We start from the raw sequence: 26,436 nt of genomic DNA, 5'->3' as shown, positions 1-26,436 counted from the left end.
TTGGCTTTTGTTCTCCTAATAATATTTTCGGTGGATCATTTCTAAAGGTGGTGTATGATGTTAAAATATCTGGATTTTCTTTGTTTGTTTCATTGGAGCTTGTAGGTGTTATATCGGGGGTATCATATAGTCCTGGTTTATTAGCTGTAGCTTTCTGTATATCTGGTGGCGGGTCGTTGGGTGCTGGGTTCTGGGTTTTTTGTTGATTCAATCCTATTGCATGCGCTATGGTGTAGTTTGTGCTTACTTGTTGAGGTGGCGGTTTATAATTTCTGTTGTAATTGTTTTGTGTGTGATTATTATTTGAGTTTAATCGATCACGGCCATAATAATAATTTCTTTCATAGGTTTGCTGTGGATAATGGTTTGTTTGATGATTCTGAAAACTTCTATTATTCCAGCTGTTATTTTGATTATGATTATTGCGGCGTTTAAATTGAGGGGTAGATCGTGAGCAATCATATGGTACTGATTCATAATTTTGGCTGTTATACTGATTAAATTTTGAGTTATGTTGATTTGGTGCGTATCTCTGGTCTGAACGGTGGTTTGATATGGCCATCACAGACTGTATGCCATATAAATGATTAATCAGCTGCTTACAATCAGTAATGGGTTGTGTGGCGAGTGCCATTCTAACTTGATACGGTAGCTTCTTTAAAATAATACTTGCTAATGCCGATTCATTAATGGGCTCGCTCAATTGAGAATTTTTAAACTGTAGGGCAGTGACGAAAGTGGTACATGCACCGTCTAAGTTAGGGTTGAAATCGCATGATATGATGTCCGCTAGCACGTCCAACTGTTTACTTCTGCTCCAATACTGTTCCAGGAAGACAGCTACAAACTCATCCAATGATGTAAATTCATGGGCTCTACTCCGAAAGAACATCAGGGGTTCGCCAATCAATAAACTAGTCAAACGAAGACGCCAAAAATTCCAAGAGGTGGGTGTTAATGATTGAACTAGTTTTATCTGATCTATAAATTCTTTAGGTTGGAGATAGCGGTCTGTATTGTCAAAACGGCCTAATTCATTGAAACTGTGTAGTGAATCAAACGTTGCTATGGGAATAGGCTCTATATTCTCGTGCGGAAATTGATGTATTTGACTTTCAAGTTGTACCAACTTCTCTTGGGCCTGTTTCCAATGACTAGAAGCTTCTGTTTCATTATCTATACTTCGGCATTTAATTCAGATGAAAATAATTGCTGTTCTCCAACGGCTGTCTCCAATGAATTAAGTTGTACTTTGTTTTGATTTATATCAGAATTTAGGTGAGCTATTGTGTAGATTTACTATTCTGTTGTTTATTTATGGAAATAAGTTGACTATTGTTCCTGTTTGTAGCTATTTCATGAATTTGTGAAGTGTTTTGTGCTGGTAGGTTATCTATTCTTTCCGCAGTCTCCTTACCCATTCTTACCGATGTATCCTTCAATGATTCCCGCATTTCCTTCATTTCCGCCTTCAAGTCCTTCATTGCCATGGTCATTGTTTTTTCTAAACTATTCGAAAATGACTTGATCATCCCCTCTACTATAACCCTTCTTATTGCTTCTTGGGAGACATTTAACGGTTTATTACTGTTCACAGGATTCTTGGCGGTGATTGAAGAGATCTGGGCGTTGGACTCCATCGCGCCCCCCTCAGCGTCGATCTCCGCTACTATCGCCGTCTGCAGTGTGTCTGCTACCTTACTTTGCGTGGACGAAAAGAGACTCATATTTTAAAAATGGATTAAGTGTCAAGTGTTTGTTAAAAAAGTGAAAGTTTTGGCCAACAAGGCATTAATAAGGACACAAATGAGGATAGGCCTATGGACATTACAAGCCAGGTAACCTATTTATTACTTAAGCTCTTATAATATAATAATACTATTCATTGATTTCTGACTAGCAGTTTAGGCCCATAAAATATAATAGCTCTCTCTATAAAATATATTTTCTTTTTTACAATAACAATAATAAAAAATTTTCTTTAAAACATATAATTTCTCTTTATTTAAAGCTATTGATTCCCCAAAAAGTAATACAAATTTACTTCGCCAGTTTTCCTCACAACTCGTATAAGTTATCTATAATTTTCAATATGGTTATTGACCTAATTTCAAATAATTATTCAATGAGCTTGGCTCTCATCATCAGTCCCACGTTGGTACGACATGTCTTTGTGTCACGTTATTCTTTATATAAAAATAACGATTAGCCTCCTGCTTGGCATCAGTCGGTAAAGCATGAGATTTAATATAATTAGGTCGTGGTTTTCTAATAGTATTCAGTCTTAAAAATCTTGATAGGCCTAGATATGGCTTCTCCAATAACTCTTGTAATTCAATAAATAATAATATATATAAAAATGATACTTATACTATAGAGATGAGGAATAAAAAATAAATTGCACACCATGAAAATTTCACACATATATTACACAAATAATGCAAAGATCAATCGAGGCAAAAAATATATATAGAGCGATAAAAAATATAATATAAAAAATAGAACAATAATTTTATATCACAAAATATCACAGGCTAAACTTTATATTCTAGATTATGGCACGAAACATTACCATGTGCCTTTATCTTAAAATCATATGCATTCCTTTGCATGTAGCTGCGACATGCACTTGCTAATACTTGTCGACTTGGATAATTCAATCAAAAATATGTGCTCTAAGATCAGCTTGATAAATTAGCCACTAATAATCCAAATATATATATATATAAAATCTCTAGTACTTAGTAGATTTCTTTGTATCGAATATATATTTTTATCTCAGGGTGCAAGATTCGGCACCTGACGGAATAGGTAGAGCCATTCATCTAGTGAATTAGAACTATGATAAATTATCGCAAAATGTATTGCAAAAAATTAAATATTGTATGCATACGTTTGATAGCCTAGATTTCGTACTTCTTTGATTAAATAGAAATTTCTAAAAATATTGATCTATATATTTAGATTTAAATATGTTACAAAATATAGAATTACAACATCTTTGAAATACATAATAAAAGCAATACAAATTGAGTATTTGCATCTCGAGGTACTACTAGACCTGTTTGAGATGGTGATATAAAATTGATTACAAAACTAGCGCTAAAATGTAGTTACTGAGCCGACAGTCGCATATGAAGTGACACATTTATTACATAACAGTATCGATGATTTATCAATTTTAGCTTCGAAGTATATTGAACAATATTATGATATACAAGTTTATAAGGCTACATGAGAAAAGTATAGCCTGTGTGGACATTATCTATCTTGTAATCGTGGAATCGATTGTGAAGTGGAATCGTATAGGAATAGATAGATCAGTTGATAGATAGATAGAATAGTTCATCAAATAGAAATAGATAGATCAGTAGATATGATAGATAGAATAGTAGATCAAGAAGAAATAGGAAGGTATTCAAATAGAAGATTGATATTGCCATGAAGATGAGTCTTCTTATTGAAAATAATTGGACATCTAATTATTGTTCATTGTAATGGATGGTTATATAATGTCTATTTTAAGTCACACTGTTAATGGATATGAATTGAAATAATTCCTCCAATTGAGAAATTGAACATTCACAATAATAGTGTTTACGAGTTTGTGTTTCTTTAATAGTTCCAAATTATTAAATAGCTCAATATTATTCGTTAAAAGTGGTAATTGAGTGGAATATTTCTAATCAATTTATCAATTCAAGCCATCCAAATTCAAAATTTATAGTTTTAATGTTTATTTTGGACCAAAATTTTATAAAAATTGTTCACGTGAAATTCTAACCTTATCTTGGACTTGTCACCTATAAATTTGGAAGAAAAATAGCACAAGGACTACCTTATTATTTTATCTTCCAATGTTATTACAATAGTGTCATTTGCATTGTAAATAAAATAAAAAAAAAATAAAATTATTGAGATCGAATGAGACTTTCAATTCCTCTATAGTAAGATTTGTTTCAAACCTGCCAGCATTCCAAATATATTACATCAAAACCTTCCAACCAATGCTAACTCGTTAGAGTAAAACTCACTGAAGCTCCCTCTCCTTCCACTCTTCTTCTTCTTGTGGGCGTGTTAGCCCATAGGTGAGAGAGCCAATAGCATTCGCTCAGCTGCCAACAGCCAACCAATCAGATGCGCGGACTCAATAGGCCAATCATTCTGTGTTGCTTACTCCATTTTGTCCAATTAGTTTGTAAATTTGTCAGCTTTTCATGACTCCATCTTCCTTGTATTACTGATCAATTAGATAGGAGAGACAATATTCTAAGTGGACTGAAATACAAAATGTCATACATAATAGAATAAAGATATAGAAGAGGGGAAAATACGAGATGAATACTGAGGAATACTGGTGAATCCACCAAGTCCCGTCACAACTCCGCCAAATGAAGAATGTTCCCATTTTAAATAACAGTGGATCAGTAGTAACTTTTGACGTAGTAGGCTGGAGTTAGGCTGAAGTCTTATCAATGGTGATTTGAAGTTTCAATTCGAGTTCTATTTTCCAACAAGTACGAATGGATTTGCCTGGAGGCAGTTCATCAGCTCTCGTGAACTGAACTTTAAGCTCAGTTTCTTATCTATAGTAAATTCATTGAAGCTGTTTCTAGCTTATCAATAGTTATTTTGAATACTAGTTATCTGAAAATCCTGTTTTCTGTTGGATATTTGTTATCCTGTTGGATAAGATTACTTGAAGTCAGTTAATCGATAGTGTTTACTGAACTCTTATCACACTAGCTATCTAAATATCTAAGTATATAACTATCTATATTACCAATGTACCTAGAATACATTTATTCTAACTAAACTATCTATACAACTTAACCAATGTACCCAGAATACATTCTATTCTAGGTACCTTGACTGTAAATAACTATCTAACTGAATTTAAAAAATCCATTGAAGCTTATTTGAACTTATCATGGGTTATTTCGAATATGAGTTACATAAAATTCAGTCTCCTGTTGAATATTTCTGAATAAGATTACTTGAAGCCAGTTCATCAATATTGTTCACTATTGTAATATGGGGAATATTGATAGGTTTGAATTGTAGTTTTTTTTGTGCCTTTCTCTCAAATTGTTGAACTGATCAAAATTGAACAGAATTTTTCCAATATGAACTCTAGTGAACCTTGTTTTTGATTGTTGAAGAGTTTATTCATGCACAAATTAAGCACCTAAATTTTGTGTTGCCATAAAAGATTTGCTAACTTGCTTCTTATCCATCCATATTATTGCATTCTTCTAGCATTTCCATAGTACTGGCTTGAATTTCTCACTTTTCACCAACTTACTAACTCAATAAATATTCACAAACCTACCACAACTTGGTTTAGAACCAATTTCTAATTGGTTTCACTATTCTAATCCGAATTTACAATACACAGAATACCAATTCATGTTAATTTTGTAGTTTTATCTATCACATTATCCTGGGAAGTCAGCATTATTTGAATCAGGAGCACCGTTGCTAACTATAAAGGATACTGTTGGTATGAAGTGAATCTTCCTATAATCTTATTCAAGTTCCCTATATACACAGGATACTGTCTCAAGAATTCTTTCAGCTTGTTCTCCATTGCATCCTGGCAATCCTTTCTTTAGTCCTTACCTGATCTCTATTTGTAACCAAGCTGGTCTACGTGATGGGAATAACTAAAACTATCGAACTACTCCTTGCAAGTGAAAACTTCCTAATTTTGAACAAGGGCCGGATTCCACTTTGTAAAAGGAATTCACGATTCAGAACAAGCGCTAGCTACTAGCTGTATTAACTCTGAGAGCATTAAGAGTTGTGAGGTTCACAAAAATTTGTCAGTATTGTTTGAATGGGGAGCATTGATGTTTTTCGTGAGGAATACTGACAGTTGGAAATATCTGTCAGTATTGTATAAATGGAAAACATTGATGTTTCATTCACAAGAAACGCTGAAAATTTAAAGTGATTCGCTCACACCAGTAGCATAATGTGAAGCGTGCATTACCTGGATACAGTTTTGTTTGTTTCAACTTGTTAGAAAGTTAGAAACTTGTTTAGAAAGTTAGAAACTTGTTAGAAGTTGAAGCTGCCACCACTTTGCGGTGAATTTAATCTTTCGCTTTGAAATTGACGGGAATTTACGTCAAGCTCGTTCTTGCGTTTTGTGTGTCATGCTAGGACAATTTGGCTGAATTTGTGGGTTGGTGCAGTCGTGTTTAAAAGCTCCGTTTTGTTGTATATGGGTATTATGTGGAGGTTTTTTAGTTACTTATTCCCTTGAAGTGGGAAATCAGAAATGAGTTTAATTGAGAAAGAGCTTCAAAATTAAAAACATACAGAATGTCTCACAAAATTTGTAACAGCTTACAGCCGAATACTATGAGTTCTACTCATTATTTGCAACATGAAATGTCTAGTCAAATTTTCTTCTATCGACCTTAGTTTTCGAGATATATCAATTTCTTGATATTTTTTGTGAGTCAAAATAAAGTTCTAAGGATAAGGTTTGAAACAGGGAATCCAATGGAGTTCATATGAGTTTTTTATACGTTTTTGACTTTTTATCAGCGTTCTTAGTCTAGGCTCACACCAGTTAGTCAAGACAAGACAAGACATGATCAGACACGTTCAGTCACAAATACTTCACATAGCTGCCTGTGAAGCAATTCACACTGATTAGTCATTGCAATTAGACATGTCTCAATAAGCAACTATGTGAAGTATTGTGACTAAACGTGTCTGATCATGTCTTGTTTTGTCTTGAACTAACTGGTGTGCGCCTATCCTTACTGTTAGGCTCTAAACCCGACGAATGTAGGCTACTTTTTTAACTTTGATCGCTTACCATCTTTTTGCCTTAAAGGAGAAACTTTCTCATAGAGACGTTATAGATATAGAAACTATCTTGTTCGCAGCCTTCCTTAAAACACAGAAGAAGTGGTTTGGATTTAATTCGAACACCTATGACCTAATATCAATTCGAAATCATGTTGAAAACCAATCAACTTTCCAATCACCATGACAAAGATTTGAATTCACTAGCTTTGAATAAGAAGTTCGGTTTACTCCTAATTAGAATGTTGGCCAGTATCTTGAATCAGGGTGAGATTACCGTTATCTTGTCGGGAACACCTTGTTAAGTTGAACCCCCGAAGCACCGGAGTTTGGAATAGTTTCTCAGTGGACAAGGCTTGATTAGAGGGTCGAGGGTTCGAATTATAGAGTTCGAAACTTGCAGGGTCTGTTTTCAATATTCCACTTACAAGTTTGTGGTAGCAGATTCTCGCCTGTGTTGATTAGGTGATTGGATCCGATCTCGAGGTTGATACGATATCGATGATCGTATCAGTTTAAAACTAAAATGTAGCTTTGGATTACGCAAGTTAGAAACGAAAATACGCCTTTTGAGTTACATCGTTGATTATGACAGTTTTAAAAGGAAATATAGAATTTGATTTTAGTGTAACTTAACTATAGTGAGGTTCACGTTATAATGACAGTGGAGAAAGATAGGAGTACGTTACGGGTCCTCCGTCTTGTCAATGCCTTCTATAGACGGTAGCTGATACAGGTTTATTGATGTAATATTAACAGTTAATTTCCGTTTTATATAAATGATCAATATAAATATATATAATCAATTATGTAAATATAAATAATCAATCGCATTTATCAAACAAGAAATTATATTCTCCAATCATTCCAATATGAATTTCCATAATTAAGATGAAATATTTTTTCACTCAATTATAACCTCTACATTGTTAAAAGATGATCTGGTAACAGAGCAAATCGAGAAAGAGATAGCGCTATCCGATTTGTTGGATGATAGAGGATAGCAATACCATTAGCATCAAACACTGCCATTATAACGTGGACCTCACCATAGAACATCTTCATTTTTAGTGCTGTTTCGATTTCAGTTGAATTAAAGTGTGTTTACTCTGAGACAGTACTTTATTCTAAGCTGAAAGTTCAGACTAATTATTTCACTGTTCACTGTGAGATTCAATCTTGTAACACTCAAACTCATCTAAAATCGAAGGCTGTATCAAGATTATCGTTGAAAAAACTTCAAAATTTAAATACTCGTATAATCATCGCTATCGCGTCGTTCAATATATACGTGTAATCACTACCCTAATCATAAGATCATTGTTCTATTAAGCGAGCAATTTCTGTATATATTTGGTTATTTTTATATCTGGTCATTTTTATATTTGGCTATTTTTATATCTGGTTATTTATGTTTTACGGATCTCGAAAACTGCTCTAACGATTTTCACGAAACTCGTAACATAGTAGATTTATGATATAAAGATTCGATTGCACTAGGTCTCATTCTTTGGAAAACTCGCTGAACGACATTGAAAGGATAATTCATCCTTGGAAAACAGATGATAATTTCGTCGTCTCTCGATAACAGAAGATGCGTGTGCCTGTGTGGGAGAGAGACAGAATTATTTCCAGCTGTGTAATCATAATCAATCAGCAAGAGATTTTTATCTAGCTAGACAATTTTTAATCGACTTTATCAACATAATCTGATTTGTTGACATGGCATGATAATCCTCCTAAACTAGAGTATATCATAATTTTCAAAGTTGATCATTATTTGACAATTTCATGTGATTAGTGAGTGTTATTTTGTTATCAAAATTTGATTTGTATATAATATAAAATATAAATTTTTTGTTTTCAAAAGTTTGAACAGAAAATTGAACCTGAATTCAAGTGTATGGAACATAACCTACTTTCTGGACTATTTATAGTGTATAAATCATAATTCGGGAAAAAACAGTTTTTGGCTGTGCATGTTAGTACTTCCCCAATCATTTTAAAGAATTCTGTTCGGTTTATCAAAAGTCGATAAATAAATAACGAGCGAAGCTCGGTGCCCCGATATTATTAAATAAAAATACTAAGAAATTGCCAAAAACCACAAATTCCATTGAAAGTTAGAAAGACCGGTTTCGATTGTTACACCATTGTTAATCTCTGATAATTTATGATTATGTATGAGGCAATTATTTCAAACTAAGGAGATCCACATTTGTTAATACTGATTAATAATTTATCTTGATATTAATTCCCAAAACTACGTTCAATGCATCAACTACTATACTCCAGAGGGTACTTAGAGAATCATTATCTCTACTAATAATTAGTACATATCCTACTAATAATTATTACATCTCTAACCAAAATTATTTCCATAATTAATAATTTTCGAAATGCTGAATTTCAAATAAATTGGATGATTAACATACGTTATAGATATGGATGTAATCTATAGGTAAAGATAGTAATCTCTTCTATATAAGGTGTACATAATGATATCTCCTACTGTTGCCACAGCTCGAGCAATAGAAGCAAATGTGTGAAGAATTATTGATAGAACGGAGGGGTGGGTAGTAGGACGGAGTGGGTTCATATGCTTATATAGGGGCTGTGTTTCATTTAACGTTATCTTAGACATTCATCACTAAAATATTACAGTTCTCAATTTACTACTTTTATTGTTATTGCAACTCCCAATGATTAATTATACTTCTATTAGAAGTATAGTAAAATACTATATAATATTTTTCACACTTCACCGTTCAATCCTATTTAAAACTCATCTAAAATAATCTAGCACTTTCTCCATCGTCTCCTCTACTTCTTATTTTTCTTTCTTATTTCTCTTCTTGATCTTATATTTATAATGATTACTTGAATATTGTTGTTTGCGATGATGATTATATTCTCTTCTATTCTTCTTCTTCTTCTTCTTCTTCTTCTTCTTCTTCTCTTCTTCTTCTTCTTCTTCTTCTTCTTCTTCTTCTTCTTCGTCTTCTTCTTCTTCTTTTCTTCTTCTTCTTCTTCTTCTTCTTCTCTTCTTCTCTTCTTCTTCTTCTTCTTCTTCTTTTTCTCTTCTTCTTCTTCTTTCTTCTTTCTTCTTCTTCTTTCTTCTTCTTTTCTTCTTCTTCTTCTTCTTCTTCTCTCCTTGATTAATTCAAGATCACAATACGATGTTCTATTTCTTATTCTATAGTTCAGTTTCATAAGTTCTTCTCAATTTGTGCACATTCCTTCTTCTCCTCTTTTCTTCCCTATTATTATCATTATTTTCCCTGTGATTTTTTTCACTAGCTATCCAGCATGTTCAAATGTTTATTCTCTTCCTATATCTATTTATCTTTCTACCTTTTCTCTTTCTATCTCATTACCTTCTACTAGTATCCATATATTATATTATAATATCCATATATTATCCATATAATATTCGATTCTTTCCCACATTAAATCATACTATTCCTCTTCAATTTTATGCGAATATTATTCATTATCAATTGTATTATGTATCTTTTCTCAATTGATAACTTTCTTCAAAGATTTTTTCGTTTTTCTGCTGGCTTTTTCTTCTCTTTTTCAGTTTTTACTGGATCCCATTTCGCTCTATCTCCACCATGAACACGATCTTCCACTACTGGATTCCATCTCTCTCTATCTCCACTTGGACTCGATTTTCCACCACTGGATTCCATCTCTCTCTGTCTCCACTTGGACTCGATCTTCCACTACTGGATTCCTTCTCGCTTACCTCCACTTGGACCCGATTCTTCCACTACTGGATCTACTCGCTCTATCTCCACTTGGACCAGATCTCCCACTACCAGTTCTTCCTCAATCTTCATCTTATTCACCATTAGGATTATTCATCACCGGAACTCCACACATCTACATCTTATTGTGTTTAGTGATTTTTTTTTGAACTAGTACTTTAAATAGTGAAGGGAGCCGAACTGTCAAGGCATGCTGAATGCACTCGAATCAAGAGACTTTTTCATTTAGGTTAAGTTTTATCAGTTTCATCCCCATTTTCCCCGTCATGTGTCGTTCTGAGGTCGGTTCACGATTGGTCTGCTGCTTCCATGATGCCTCTCACTGACACGTCAGCTCGCTCGCCCTCAAGTAGGTATGATTATTTCAATAATAGTAATAATGACGCAGGTATGTTTCTAGCAAATAAGCTCCACTCTTTCAAAAAACTTTTCAAGGCTGCTCACCTTAACGTACAATCACTCAGTTGCCACATTGATGAACTCAGAGCAATCTTCCGTTTTCAGGACTTCAATATAATCGGAATTTCCGAATCATTTTTGAAGCCTAGTATTTCATCAAATTTGTTGCATTGCCTGGATATAATCTTTTCCGGAATGATAGATTAATAAAGCTTGTGGGGGTGTAGCAATTTATGTGAAAGAAGGTATCAAAACAAAAGTTTTAATCACATCTAAACAAGAGTATTGTTCCAGACCAGAGTTTATGCTACTTGAATTATCCTTATCTAGTACTGATAAATTACTCGTTGGTATCTGTTATCGCCCACCAAAAATAGGTCATTTCACAGATTTCGAAAATGCCTTGCTTTCTCTTATGCCTTGTTATAACCGTATACTAGTTATGGGGGATATGAACACCGACTTGAACATGACAAATCGTAACTTTGACTACTTTCAACTGACTACAATTTTCCAATGCCTAAACATGACTATTTTACCTCTCGATTCAACTCATCATACTAATGAATCAGACACATCATTGACCTTCTCATTGTTAGTGATCCCAATGAGGTTGTTCAAGCAGGCCAAATCTCAGTCCCAGCTATTTCTAGACATGATTTGATCTACTGTGTACTTTCCCATAAGATACCCAAGCCAGAACAGAAAATTATCACTTATAGAGACTTCAAAAACTTTGATGAAGCCGCCTTCCTGACTGATGTGGCTCAGACTCCATGGCATCAAATTGAAGCATTACCCTCAGTTGATGACATGGTCAAGACTTTCGAGAATTGGACTTTGACTTTGTATGACAAACATGCACCTTATGTGACAAGGAGGATTAATAGAAAACGACGAGTACCGTGGATGACTGAAGACATACTTAAGATGATGGGACGTAGAGACAAAGCACATAGAAAATTTAAAAAGACATTGACTTGGACAGTTTGATAGAGTATAGGAGCCTTAGAAATAGGGTTAAACAGGAATTACGGAACTCAAAGATTAGGTACTTGAATTCGTTATGACAAACAATAGACAAGACTCTAAATCACTTTGGCAGGGAATAAAAGAATTCGGGCTTGGCAAACAGAAATCGAATCCACAAATTGACTTACCATTGAATAATATAAATGACCATTTCGTTTCACACTCTAACCAACGCGACGAAGTTGTCATTGCTAATCACATCGATGATCTTGAAGAGCAGGTTACAAACTTAGATTTACCAATCACTGATCAATTTCATTTCCATCCAATCTCAGAAGAAGACACTTTCAGAGCAATTCAACGTATTCATAGTAATGCTACGGGTGTAGACAAAATTCCTATTAAATTTATCAAGAAGATGTTATTTGCTGTTTTACCAACCATTTCATACATTTTCAACAAGTCACTTGAAGAAGGCATTTTCCCTGAAAACTGGAAGTTTGCTCTGGTTCGCCCTCTAAATAAAGTTCCATCACCCAATAAAGTTGAGGATTTTAGACCAATCAGTATTTTACCTGCATTGTCCAAAGTGCTATGAAGACTCATTCATGCTCAAGTTGTAAAATTTCTAGACAACAATAGTAAGCTTCATAACTTTCAATCAGGCTTTAGAAAATTCCATTCAACTGAGACAGCTCTGCTTCGTGTCACTGATGATATAAGGTTAGCTATGGACCAAAGAAAATGCACCATCCTCACCCTATTTGATTTTTCTAAAGCATTCGATACTGTTGATCATACAGTCCTTCTGAATAAGTTGGCTATTCTTGGTTTCAGTCACAACTCGTTAGTTTGGTTAAATCCTATCTATTAGGTAGGAAACAATGTGTATCTGTCGGTGACAAAAAGTCAACTTGGAAAAACGTTATGCATGGAGTACCACAAGGTTCAATTTTAGGCCCTCTCCTCTTCACTTTGTATGCTAATGACCTTTCTTCCATTATCAAATTCTCCAGTTTCCATACTTATGCAGACGACCTTCAAATCTATTCAAGCTGTCCCATAACAAAAATTAATGAAACAGTTGAAATAATGAATCAGGATATCAATTCGATAGTGGAATGGACAAAGAAAAATGGCCTTAAGCTTAATCCCATCAAAACACAACCCATTATAATTGGATATTCTCGTCTTATAAACAATATTGACCTTGAATCGATTCACAAAATTAGTGTAGACGGTAATGACATTCCTTACTGTAGCTCAGTTAAGAATTTAGGCATTATTATGAATAATACTCTTGACTGGTCAGAACAAGTGAACAAAACTTGTAAAAAGGTATTCTCAGCCATGCATGCATTGAAGAAAATGCACGATATCCTCCCTAGAAACATTAAATTATTATTGGTTCAATCTCTCATCTTCCCACATATTATGTATTGTAATTCTGTTCTTAACGATATGCAAGTCACTCTGAATGATAAACTACAGCGTTGCCAAAATTATTGTCTACGTTTCGTCTACTCTCTCCAACGCCATGATCATATCACCCCAGCCCACATTGCTAGTTCAACATTAAAGCTTCCCGATCAGAGGCTTTTTCGAATAGTCAAGCTTGTTAGAGATATCTTGATATACGGTAATCCGAACTATTTTAAAGATGATTTCAAATTTGTCTCTGAAGGTAGGAGGATAGATGCTTCACATACTAGAACCGGAGAAAGTACTTTAAGGATACCCAATCATCGAACTACTATTTTCACAAAATCCTTCTTAGTCAGTGCCTGTCGTGCATGGAATGCACTTCCTGTTCTATCAGGTCCATCGAGAGCCGAGCGAGCTTCATCCTAACTTTAAAAAAACATCTTTTGGAACAAATGACTGAAACTGTCCGGCCCTAGAACGATCACATGACAATCCATCCCCCACCCATCCCCAAATACAAACCTTTAAACCATGTTATAGAACGAATTGTATATATATATATATTATATAAACTCATGTTATTTCAATTATCCACTGCATAATGCTGTTATTACTGAAAGTTGATAACCCTGATCTACTTTCAGCCTACTTCATTTTATTTATTTGATCTTATCTACCTATATAATTATTTTACTCTATCAATTTTCTGTTTTTTTCTCTTTAATATTCATATTGATTAAAACTTTTACAATATTTCCATTAATAAATAAATCCTTAGTTAAATAACGAAATTAACGTTTTGGTAGAGAGTTAGTGGGGAGGATATTTTTAATATTCTTTCCGAAGAATGGACATTGATATGTCCAAAGCTCCGCCAATTTATGTAGATGCATAACAATATGATTATTATCTAGAGTTATTATATTACAAACTGCTTTTTCATATCATATACAGTTCAATAATTATTTTCTTAGTCTATATTATGTAAATTCATCTATAGTTTTGCTGTATTGTAAGCTATTGTATATAAGTGTATAAGCCAGTATATATTGTAATCTACATAAATAAAGTACTCAATCAATCAATCAATCAATCAATCAATAAACTGTTAATTCTCACTCTCAATGAAATCTGTCTTTCTCACTTTCAATGAAATCTGTCGTTTTTGACAATTTTTTGGTCTTTTCATTTAATATGAATAATCACCACAATATAAATTTCTCAACTACACAGAAAGTAATCAACATAACTGATATTTTTGAATAGTAGCGCTCATCGAATTTCCATCTAGCTGTTTACCTTGTTGTCAATATTTGCAGTTACAGAAGTATTCAGGGTGAATTACAGCATTTAATTTGGATTTTCGTTTAATAATAATTAATCAACTTGATATCATAATTCTACATAAGAAGTTGAATAAATATTGTGACGTTTTCAATATTATTTGTAGCCCAACAAATCAAGAGAATTAATGTGCACTTATTTATCTCTTTTCTGTATAGGGCTACTTTTATAGAAATAGGAACAAAAATAAAAATCTTATTTATCTATTTACTCCAGCATATCACTTGAAAATGGCATCAATGTCCAAAACATGATGTGATTAAATATTTCAATAAGGGTACTAAGATTTTTATTTTTCTTTCTATTAATGTGCACGTTTGTTTCCTCTAATATCTCTATAAATATTCAGACTAGACTACCCGGGAAGTTGTTATATAAAAGCAAACGCTTTGTAAAAATTATATTGTGGATCGTGAATTTTGGTGGTGGGTGAACTGTTCAACTCAATCTTACTATGTAACCAAATATGTTCCACTTCTCTAATATTACAAATATCTAGACTACAATTTCTTTCCTCTTGAGAAACTATTCATATGGAAAACTCCCTCCTCTTTCTCTTCAACATTAATACGAAAAAAATATGGAGAATACTAGAATACAATATGCTGTCATGAATTTCTCCGCAATATTCCTGAAAACTCTTCCAGAATGTTTGGTTTATATTGAATAAACTCAATTATTGTAGCCTACTTCAAATATGAACACTGTGCCGAGTTGAACCTCTTCGAAAACATATCAAACAACGCTTCCTTACGTGGGATGCAAACCTCGAGCTCCCAAACAACCCATGTATTTGCAAAACGAGACGCTGTTGCAACAATAAAAGAATGCGATATTTGCAGAGTCTGCGGGAAAACCTTGGAGGAAACCCCAGTGCTGAGGCAAATCTTAAATTGCTCTCCGGTTTCTCCGATCCCCGAGAAAACTCGACGGGTGCTTCACAGGAGGCGACTATACTTGTTTTTCTTTTCGACGAATGTCACATGCCCTGTGATTTTCTGTTTTCCCGCTTTTCCTGTACCTGAACTCGCTTTCCCGCCACTTGTTTACATGCAATTTGTCAGCGGGTGCTGGGAATAATGGTGTGGATCAATTGGGTGTAGCATGCATACACTTTTCTGCACTTTTCCACACTTTTCCACACTTTTCCGCACTTTTCAGCATTTCCAGTTTACTTTGTTGTGACGTCTTTTCGAGAACGTGTTGTTTGAGCAATGAGATATGAGCAATTTAACGAGGTTGATGTTCTTTCTCTTGCATTTTATAGAATTAATGTGTACGTGAGCATATTTTTCAACAAGAGTGGAATACATTTTCTTGTTAGCTACCAATTGAATTTACATGAACTGTCAAACACTTTATACATGTACTTGTTATCATCCCATTTTTTGCAAATGATATAATTTAATTTAGAAGTACTTTTTCAATTTAAGAATGATTTGTGTGTGTTTTGAATTGTAAATTAAGTGTGTAACTGGAGAATGTTGAGGTGACACATAACCTAGCTACATTTGGACTGTTTAGAATTTGAACCGTTTTGGGCTTATAAGCCTCTGGTACTTTTCTGTGAGTTGTATAATTCTGAATGATTAAATAGATAAATAAATAACAACGATTGAAAGTTGCTCCCTTATACCCTATTATGAATCTCTGTCTAGGCTTATTGTTTGAATCCACATTGTATTGGTGTTTAAGCTATTCCACAGAATGTTTAGATGTTATTCTCTCGTAAAACTTGCAAGTTATCAGTAAGATTCGAGTAAAGGGCCAGCTAACTATTTTTGAAGGACTAGAATTTAGTATAATACAGATTCTTAGTATAGTGCTTATATGGGGGATTGTGTTCCGGACTTCTCCCTCTGTAATCATTCGTTGACTGGACTAATGTTGGAATATTATTCTATTGTGCATGTATTTCTATTCAACTGTATCTGTATTTGTATGGCTAGTCCGTGAACAAATAAAATAATTATTTATTTATTAAGTATAGTGTTTATTGCTCATAGTGATTTCTGATATTTTTTCGAATATTGGTTTGCTTGTTTTCAAAGGATGTGGTGTTGGAAACGGCTAACTTGTGAGGAAAATATTAGAGACCCGGTGATCTATGTTCCTAATTCAAGGACCGGTACATAAGAGAGTTGAGTTTCATGAGTGAAAATGCCACGAGAGTCAATCAGGGAAGAATTTTTTGAGAAAAAGGATTTTCTAATTGGTTATCGAGTCATTCAATCTCAGTTGAAATTTAACAGGTTTTTGTGCAACCAAGCCCATGTCTTGGAATACATACAGTTATTTCATTATTAGTTATTAAAACATCAGAGAAATCATGATTTGTTACTGTAATGATGTGAGTGTTGCATTGAAACATGGAAAATGACTGAGAATTACATACTTCCATTGATGAATTCAATTCACATTGTGCTGCATTATCTCTATATTTTGCTAAAACATAACGAGTTGTGCTATTCAAAATTCTAAATTTGTACCTTCTCCATTATACAGTATATCTTAGTGTTTCTCGAATGATTGTAAACATTTATGATTCTCCTAATAAATTTCTCCTACTGTATATGTTATTTCGAAATTATTGCATTAATACTTCACAATGAAGTGTAATCATTTCTTATGGTTCTAACAAAATATCCCTACCTTCTTATGTTACAGACTCTCTGAAACCTCTCTCCAAACACAGTCACCCGGTTTTCCACGTGGATTGGTGACCGCGTCCCTTGAGCAGTGCGCGCGCGCAATGAAGAGACTGAAATCGGGTCGCGTGACCTTGAGTGGTGGTGATCAGCTGTTGTCCGGGTCAGCTGTTGTGTCAAGGTCAGTCCAAGTTCAGGCTGCCGATGCCCTCGTCACTGCCCAAGGTCAAGAGCTACTATGAGGCACCGCCTACTTGGCATTATCTGGCTTGTCCTACTACTAGTATCAGGTAAGGCTGCTACTTGACATACTAGTATCATAGCGAAAAGATAGCATCAGAAGATATCCCATGGTAAGGGCGTTTATGTGCCAAATTTCACTGTTAACTGAAGCTGATAGTCCACGTAGTTGTTTTTGGTGAAGCTATGTGACACTATTAGGCTCTCAACTCACACTTACGCGACTCAGGTCGAGAAGAGACTCGACTCTAGTCGAGAGCATGTGTTTCTGAATTGACATTTGAGACATACCGTATGAGCCTATTACCAAGGTGTTGAGGTTTAAAAAATCAAGAAACTCTTTTAAGCAAACTGCGAGTCACCCCCATGGAGTGACTCACCCCCATTTTGGTTTTTATAAATTTTTTAATACTTCATATTTTTATTGATTCTAAGTCGCCTCCATGGAATGGGTTATCCATGGAGGTGACATTTCTCCATTGTTCATGATTTTATTGAATTCTGAGTCACCTCCATGGAATGGGTTATCCATGGAGGTGACATTTCCTCATTGTTCATTCCAGAGGAACATAACCCTGAAAGTATGTTAATAAGTAGTGAACATACAATTTTGATTATTATAAATTTGTGAAAGCTACACAATTTCGTTGCATTCCAAGTCATCTCCATGGAAATTAAGTCACCTTCATGGAATAGGTTATCCATGGAGGTGACATCCATGGGGGTGACATTTCCTCATTGTTCATTCCAGAGAAACATAACCTTCAAAGTCAGAGACTCGTGAACCGGTTGCACAAAAGCCTGTTAAATATGATCAAATGCCACGAGAATCGATCAGAGAAGACATTTTGATGAGAACGCTTTTTTTATTGGTTCTCTAGATATTTTATCACGGTTAAAACTTAACAGGCTTTTGTACAACCGATCCTTAGTCTTGGAATACCATACAGTTGTCAGAACATCAGAAGTGATCATAATTTGTTATTGTAATAACATGAATTGTGCATTAAAAAGTGACAAATTAGACTAGTGATAATTACATATTTTCATTGTTGTAATAATCCATTTCATTTATATTGTGCTGTATTTTCTCTATATTTTGCTAAAGAATAACGAAAACGTTTTCAAAATTCTGAATTTTCAACTTCCTTACTGTATGATGTTATTTTAACATTATTGCATTGATGTTTCAAAATGAAATGTAACTGTTTGTTATTATCCTAACAAAATGCCCCATCTTCCTCTGTTACAGACTCTCTAAAACCTCTCACCAAACACAGTCACCCGGTTTTCCACGTGGATTGGTGACCGCGTCCCTTGAGCTGTGCGCGCGCGCAATGAAGAGACTGAAATCGGGTCGCGTGACCTTGAGTGGTGGTGATCAGCTGTTGTCCGGGTCAGCTGTTGTGTCAAGGTCAGTCCAAGGTCAGGCTGCCGATGCCCTCGTCACTGCCCAAGGTCAAGATCTACTATGAGGCACCGCCTACTCGGCATTATCTGGCTTGTCCTACTACTAGTATCAGGTAAGGCTGCTACTTGACATACTAATATCATAGTGAAAAGATAGCATAAGAAGATATCCCATGGTAAGGGCGTTTATGTGTTAAATTTCAGTGTTAACTCAAGTTGATAGTCCACGTAGTTGTTTTTGGTGAAGCTATGTGATACTATTAGGCTCTTAACTCACACTTACGCGACTCAGGTCGAGAAGAGACTCGACTCTAGTGGAGAGCATGTGTTTCCAAATGATGACACTCTGATCAGTCGATTCTAGTCCTCCGCGACGTCACCATTTGGAAACACCATGCTCTCGACTACAGTCGAGTCTCGCAGAGTCGAGTGTGAGTTGAGCCCTAGTCTCTCATACTGTGTCGTTCTTACACTCTCACCCGAACTAAACAGTAATAACAGACAGTAATGCACAGTTTTGATTTGTCCCTGTTCAAAACTGTCGATTACATTAAGAGCCATGACTTGCAAAGCCATTCAGTATTCAGTAGCAGAGGTCTTTGGGGTGGTTAACAGAATTCAACTTTTGACTTAGCTTCGATAATAATTCATTTTTAATGTGAATTTGAGCAATTAGAACTCATCAATCTCCACCTTCAAAAATAAGATTGTAACAATTCGACTGAGTCATTGTCAATATTGTAGAACCGTTCCATAATTGAATAAAAACACAAATATGTTGTCAAATTCTACACTGTTTTATTTAGTACACAACCAGGGTTTCGTGACCACACCGGTCACATTTTCAAGTTGACTAACAGTGTTAGTGACAGTACGTTGTGAAAATTAATATTTTCCATAACTATCCCTAAATCTTTCAATATTGATAACTTATCAATGTGACATTTAATACCCATGATTATGGATGATGACTTTCACTGCCGGAAATGGCAGTTATTCGGTTGTAACAACGGAAAAATTATCTCTTGTTGATTGTGAATCTCTATTCAACAAAGAAATGATTTTATCAGCCAGGTTCAACTTTGCTTTAATCTGCGATTGACAATCACTTGCAACATCGGTTAACTATTCTTGTTGTTGCATTAAAAGTGTCTTTTTTGTCTGTATCATGGGGTTATTCAGAATATCATTATATTTACAATAAATAATAGATTTTTTGATAGATGTGAACAATCTGTTTCCACTAAACGATAGTGAGGTCTGATGATAGTTTTCTGTGGATGGAATATATCATATAATATTTCGAATATGAACAATCTGCTGTTTTCACTGAACTAGTGAGGTCTGATGGTGTAAAATGGATAGTTTACTGTGGGTACTGGAAAACTATCTAAACTACTAAACTACTTCAACTACTACACTCAGATGATGTTGATAGTTCTCTGTAGAATTTTGTATTGAACTGGGAACTTTCCAGTTATTGTAATTCTGGTAATAGATTAATATCTGGTATAGTATATGCAATATATGGTATAGTATATGGTATAGATTAATAAATATTACGTATGTAGCAGTAATGTGTGATTGATATGTTTATCCTGCTAACACAAGGTATACTGAAATTTCAGGCAATATTGTAAGCTATGCATGTATCATTTCATAAACTGAGGTACTCTGTGGAAAGTACGTGGAATAAATCTATACTTATCAAAATGAAAATCATAAAAAAATATAGATTAAGTGGACATCCCCTGCGTCGTATGTCACCAACTCGGCTTCCACTTCAAGCTTGGAAGTTGCAGTTGGATGGGAAAAGAGACGTTGGAAGACCGAGGAAGCGGTGGACACCGGAACAGGCTTTACAAGCCCAGTCCATGATGGATGATGATGATGACTTATCGAAATGTAAGCTATGTTTTGGATGCAGAGTTGATCACAGTGCTAAGCTATGATAAAACCCCTGGTTCGATCGGCTGCAACATTTGTTCATCTGGAGCTTTTGGGGTGTGTTATTACATCATTGATCCGAATGTAGGAATTCGAGTGTTCTGTATAATAATTCTGTCCATAACATACTGATAACTGGCTCCTTCTATTGCTGAATTGGGCAGTTGACCAATAAAAATGTGAGCATGCTCTGTTACACAATATCATAGCATAATACCACGTAGAATTTGGGATTATTTTTCATTCGAAGCCGATGTACTGCTTCACTCTATTTTTCAATGAATCCTGTTTCCGATTGAATACTCTTCGAGAGAGATAACCAGATGATAATTTTTGTGATATTTTGTTTGAAATAGAGAACCAGATGAATATTTCCATGATAGATAATACATAATGATAGACAATACAAAATCATTGAACCAGTTCATCAAATACTGTTTGTTGCTGTCCTATTTTGATGGTTGACAATTCTGCAAATCAACTCTGTGCTGATCCAATGCGGATGATTTTCAATCGGCTTCATACTATAGCCTATTGAATGCCCATGCTCAATAATTCTAGTTTGATGTGTGAATTATCATTATTGTGAATGTGAATCAATCATCAGGACAAGAATAAAATAATTCTACGTTCCGCATCAAGTGATTGTTTTCTGTAGATGGAATTTATCATATAATATTTCTGAATGTGAACAATCTCGAGATGGTGCAGCCAAGATGCTTGAGAATTTTTATAGATGTGAACAATCTGTTTTCACTAAACGATAGTGAGGTCTGATGATAGTTTTCTGTGGATGGAATATATCATATAATATTTTTGAATGTGAACAATCTGCTGTTTTCACTGAACTAGTGAGGTCTGATGGTGTAAAATGGATAGTTTACTGTGGGTACTGGAAAACTATCTAAACTACTAAACTACTTCAACTACTACACTCAGATGATGTTGATAGTTCTCTGTAGAATTTTGTATTGAACTGGGAACTTTCCAGTTATTGTAATTCTGGTAATAGATTAATATCTGGTATAGTATATGCAATATATGGTATAGTATATGGTATAGATTAATAAATATTACGTATGTAGCAGTAATGTGTGATTGATATGTTTATCCTGCTAACACAAGGTATACTGAAATTTCAGGCAATATTTTAAGCTATGCATGTATCATTTCATAAACTAAGGTACTCTGTGGAAAGTACGTGGAATAAATATCTATACTTATCAAAATGAAAATCATAAAAAAATATAGATTAAAGTGGACATCCCCTGCGTCGTATGTCACCAACTCGGCTTCCACTACGAGCTTGGAAGTTGCAGTTGAATGGGAAAAGAGACGTCGGAAGACCGAGGAAGCGGTGGACACCGGAACAGGCTTTACAAGCCCAGTCCATGATGGTTGATGATGATGATGATGATGATGATGACTTATCGAAATGTAAGCTATGTTTTGGATGCAGAGTTGATCACAGTGCTAAGCTATGATAAAACCCCTGGTTCGATCGGCTGCAACATTTGTTCATCTGGAGCTTTTGGGGTGTGTTATTTCATCATTGATCCGAATGTAGGAATTCGAGTGTTCTGTATAATAATTCTGTCCATAACATACTGATAACTGGCTCCTTCTATTGCTGAATTGGGCAGCTGACCAATAAAAATGAGAGCTTGCTCTTGTTACACAATATCATAGCATAATACCACGTAGAATTTGGGATTATTTTTCATTCGAAGCCGATGTACTGCTTCACTCTATTTTTCAATGAATCCTGTTTCCGATTGAATACTCTTCGAGAGAGATAACCAGATGATAATTTTCGTGATATTTTGTTTGAAATAGAGAACCAGATGAATATTTCCATGATAGATAATACATAATGATAGACAATACAAAATCATTGAAACCAGTTCATCAAATACTGTTTGTTGCTGTCCTATTTTGATGGTTGAAAATTCTGCAAATCAACTCTGTGCTGATCCAAATGCGGATGATTTTCAATCGGCTTTATACTGTAGCCTATTGAATGCCCATGCTCAATAATTCTAGATGTGTGGATTATCAATTATTGTGAATGTGAAATCAATCAGTCAGGACAAGAATAAAATAATTCTACGTTCCGCTTCAAGTGATTATTTTCTGTATGCATTATAATTCATAGCCGTCATTTTGGTGGAATGATATTATCTCGATGTTCGATGAAACAATAGGCTATATCAGAAATGAATAAACAAATAGTTGTCAATATAAGCAAATAACAATAAACAAATGGAAAAATAGCTGTTTTAATACAGAAAAACATGAATATTTTATGCTCAATGACAAGAATCAAATTCTTTTCCAGCGAATTATGGGATCTAGGAGGCTTTTAAATTACTCGAATTGAGCTGATACTGTATCGATAAACAGCTCTAATTCTAATGGAAGAGGTTTGAGATGAATGGACTTCATAGATCCTCATGGTCAATCAAAACGAAATGAATTTCCATGTTGAAATAAGAACACACATACATCGTGAATAAAACTATAGAATTTGACGATATATGTGTGTTTCTATTTCAAACCTCTCCACTCCGATAAAGGTATTGCGGTCAATTGCCATCTCAAAATATCAGAGGAATTTCATCAAAGCTAACTCTAAAATACCATCACAAAAAAATCTGGAGGCTACATTGGAAAATACTGAAAAGCTTGAACAGTTCAAACTAAAATATTTCACTCTCTCATGAGTACAGGATGTCAAATATCCGAGCTGTACTATTCCATTTGTACCCACTAATAGATCAAAACAAATCTGTCCTGAAACGTGAATTGCGATGAAATTCCAGTGACATGTTGACATCATGTTATCGATCACAAAAACGTAACTGACACAGACTATAAAAAGTAGTATCATCAAAGAATTATTCTAAAAAGCTCAACATATCCCAGTTCTGTCACTCATGATATCATGACAAATAACACTCAACTGTTCGATTTGATTGGTCTCTTATAAATCCAACCAAATCTGCCTGAAAAAAAGAAGCAGTTTGCGGTCAAATCCCGGTGACATGACGTTTTCAGTTGTTGAAAAACGTAAACGAAACTAACTGGAAAAACAACAGAGTGTGTATAGTGCGTAGCCTTTACTTATATTTGTCAGTATTCCTCATAAACATCAATACTTTTCATTAATATGTTGAGAGTTGAAAGTGAATTTCACTAGATAAATCTGCAATTTGGCTGTAGTGGCACAGAATAAGTACAGAATGGAAACTTGTAATCAATCGCCTATCTAACCAATGCTTTTTACAATCATAACGCCAATACTAAACACGTCACGTGACCGTGGAAAGTTCCAATCCCGGTCTTCTCTTTGGCTCGTGGCAGTGAACGAGATCAATTAATCCGGATCATTAAAGGGATCCGAACATACCATCAATACTATTACAATGCAGCGCTTCCTAACAAGATGGCGGATTTTAGCTTCAGGGTACAAGCCAAGTTTCCATACTGTATGTTGTATACTGTGGTAGTGGCATTCATTTCATGCTGTCAGTATTCTTCATAAACAATATCAATGCTTACCATTTGAACAATGCTGACAGTTGAACATTGATCTCACTGTAGAATGTATAAGAAGAAGGAGGAGAAGAAGAAGAAGAAGAAGAAGAGAAGAAGAAGAGAAGAAGAAGAAGAAGAAGAAGAAGAAGAAGAAGAGAAGACAGAAGAAGAAGAAGAAGAAGAAGAAGAAGAGAAGAAGAAGAAGAAGAAGAAGAAGAAGAAGAATAAGAAGAAAGAAGAGAAGAAGAAGAAGAAGAAGAAGAAGAAGAGAAGAAGAGAAGAAGAAGACTAGAAGAAGAAGAAGAAGAAGAAGAAACGAAGAAGAGACGAAGAAGAAGAAGAAGAAGAAGAAAGAAGAAGAAGAAGAGAAGAGAGAAGAAGAGAAGAAGAAGAAGAATACAGAGAAGAAGAAGAAGAAGAAGAAGAAGAGAAGAAGAAGAAGAAGAAGACAAAAGAAGAAGAAGAAGAAGAAGAAGAAGAAGAAAAGAAGAAGAAGAAGAGAAGAAAGAAGAAGAGAAGAAGAAGAAGAATAGAGAGAAGAAGAAGAAGAAGAAGAGAAGAAGAAAAGAAGAAAAAAGAAGAGGAGAAAAAGAAGGAGGTGAGGAGGACGAGGAGGAAATGGAGGATGAGGAGGAGGAATGATGATGAGGAGTAGGGGGAAGGAGGAGGAGGAGGAGGGGAAGATGAGGAGGATGAGGAGGAGAGGGGAAGATGAGGAGGATGAGTAGGAGGAGGAGGGGAAGATGAGGAGATGAGGAGGAGGAGGAGGAGAGAAGAAGAGAAGAGGATGAGGAGAAGGAGGAGGAGGAGGAGTAGGAGGTGGAGAATGAGGAGGAGGAGGAGAAGGATGAGGAGAAGGAGGAGTAGGAGGAGGAGAAGGAGGAGGTGGAGGAGGAGTAGGAGGAGGACGAGGTGGAGGAGGAGGAGGATGAGGAGGAGGAGAAGAAGAAGAAGAAGAAGAAGAAGAGAAGAGAAGAATCCGCAATCATTGTGATGTAGTGAATAGTGATACTCATTCCAATCTGTCATCAATATCCTAATTATCAACATCAATGCCCCCCATTCAACTAATGCTGACAGTTGAAAGTGAAACTAACTAGAGTCGAAACGTGTGCAATTGACACAATCAAACATCGACGTGTATTGGAGTCGAGTCTCGTTGTTTTTCGATTAGAAAAACTCGGCGGGTGATTGACACAAATAATTTCGATGCTAAGCAAGACAAGCCTCGGCTGACATGGGCTTATTGATGTGATTCGACATCATCCCATCCCATATCCCATTTCCGAGTTCCCAGTTCCCGGTACCCACTCTTCAGTTCCTGGTTCCCATACTGGCACAGCCAGAGAGAGAGAGACTCAGTACTGTATGTGTCGTGTATTTTGTGTTGTATGTGTGACCCATGTGTTGTGTATATGTTATGTGTGTGAGTAATCAAACTGAAACACGGACCAGGAAGAAACAAATCAAAATTCGTTCCGCTATCAGCCCTTGTCTGGTATTGGCTCGGAATGAAAGTCAATGTCAGAATACAGACAATTTTTCGTCAGGTGAAAGCCGATTGATTTTGGAAACATTCATCTGGTCTCTATGTTTGACTCATTTTTAATTCTTTTTCTATTTGCTTTCCTGGCTTGCTCAATGTTTTTCTCTTGTTTATCTATCTATCCCTATCTCTTCCCTCTAATTCATCTCTATTTCTTTCTGCTATTAATCCTGATTTTTTCGGATCCAGTTCCAATGTCACAAATTATTCCTCTTTCTCTCCCTTACAGAGAAGAAGATAATATCATAGAGAAACAATAGCATGAGTAGATATCCCATGGTATAGGGCGTTTATATCGCAACTTTTACTGTTATCTCAAGCCTAGAGAGTAGAAGATAATATCATAGAGAAACAATAGCATGGTTGCCCC

The 26,436-nt window shown here is 35.1% G+C and overlaps 1 protein-coding gene across 1 annotated transcript in view; it reads left to right on the top strand.

Moving 5' to 3' along the window:
• Nucleotides 1-26,436, top strand: part of LOC111048260 (acetylcholine receptor subunit alpha-like) — a 492,391-nt gene that overhangs the window by 149,084 nt on the left and 316,871 nt on the right. The window contains exon 2 of the mRNA XM_039434650.1: nucleotides 18,879-19,149. Within this exon, the coding sequence (XP_039290584.1) occupies nucleotides 19,098-19,149 (52 nt within the window). The 5' untranslated portion in view covers nucleotides 18,879-19,097. The remainder of the gene's footprint in view (nucleotides 1-18,878; nucleotides 19,150-26,436) is intronic.

This window comes from Nilaparvata lugens, chromosome 8, assembly GCF_014356525.2.
Source record: "Nilaparvata lugens isolate BPH chromosome 8, ASM1435652v1, whole genome shotgun sequence".
Taxonomy (NCBI): Eukaryota; Metazoa; Arthropoda; class Insecta; order Hemiptera; family Delphacidae; genus Nilaparvata; species Nilaparvata lugens.
The sequence above is the reverse complement of the archived record's forward strand: the minus strand, read 5'-3'. Positions and strand labels throughout refer to the sequence as shown.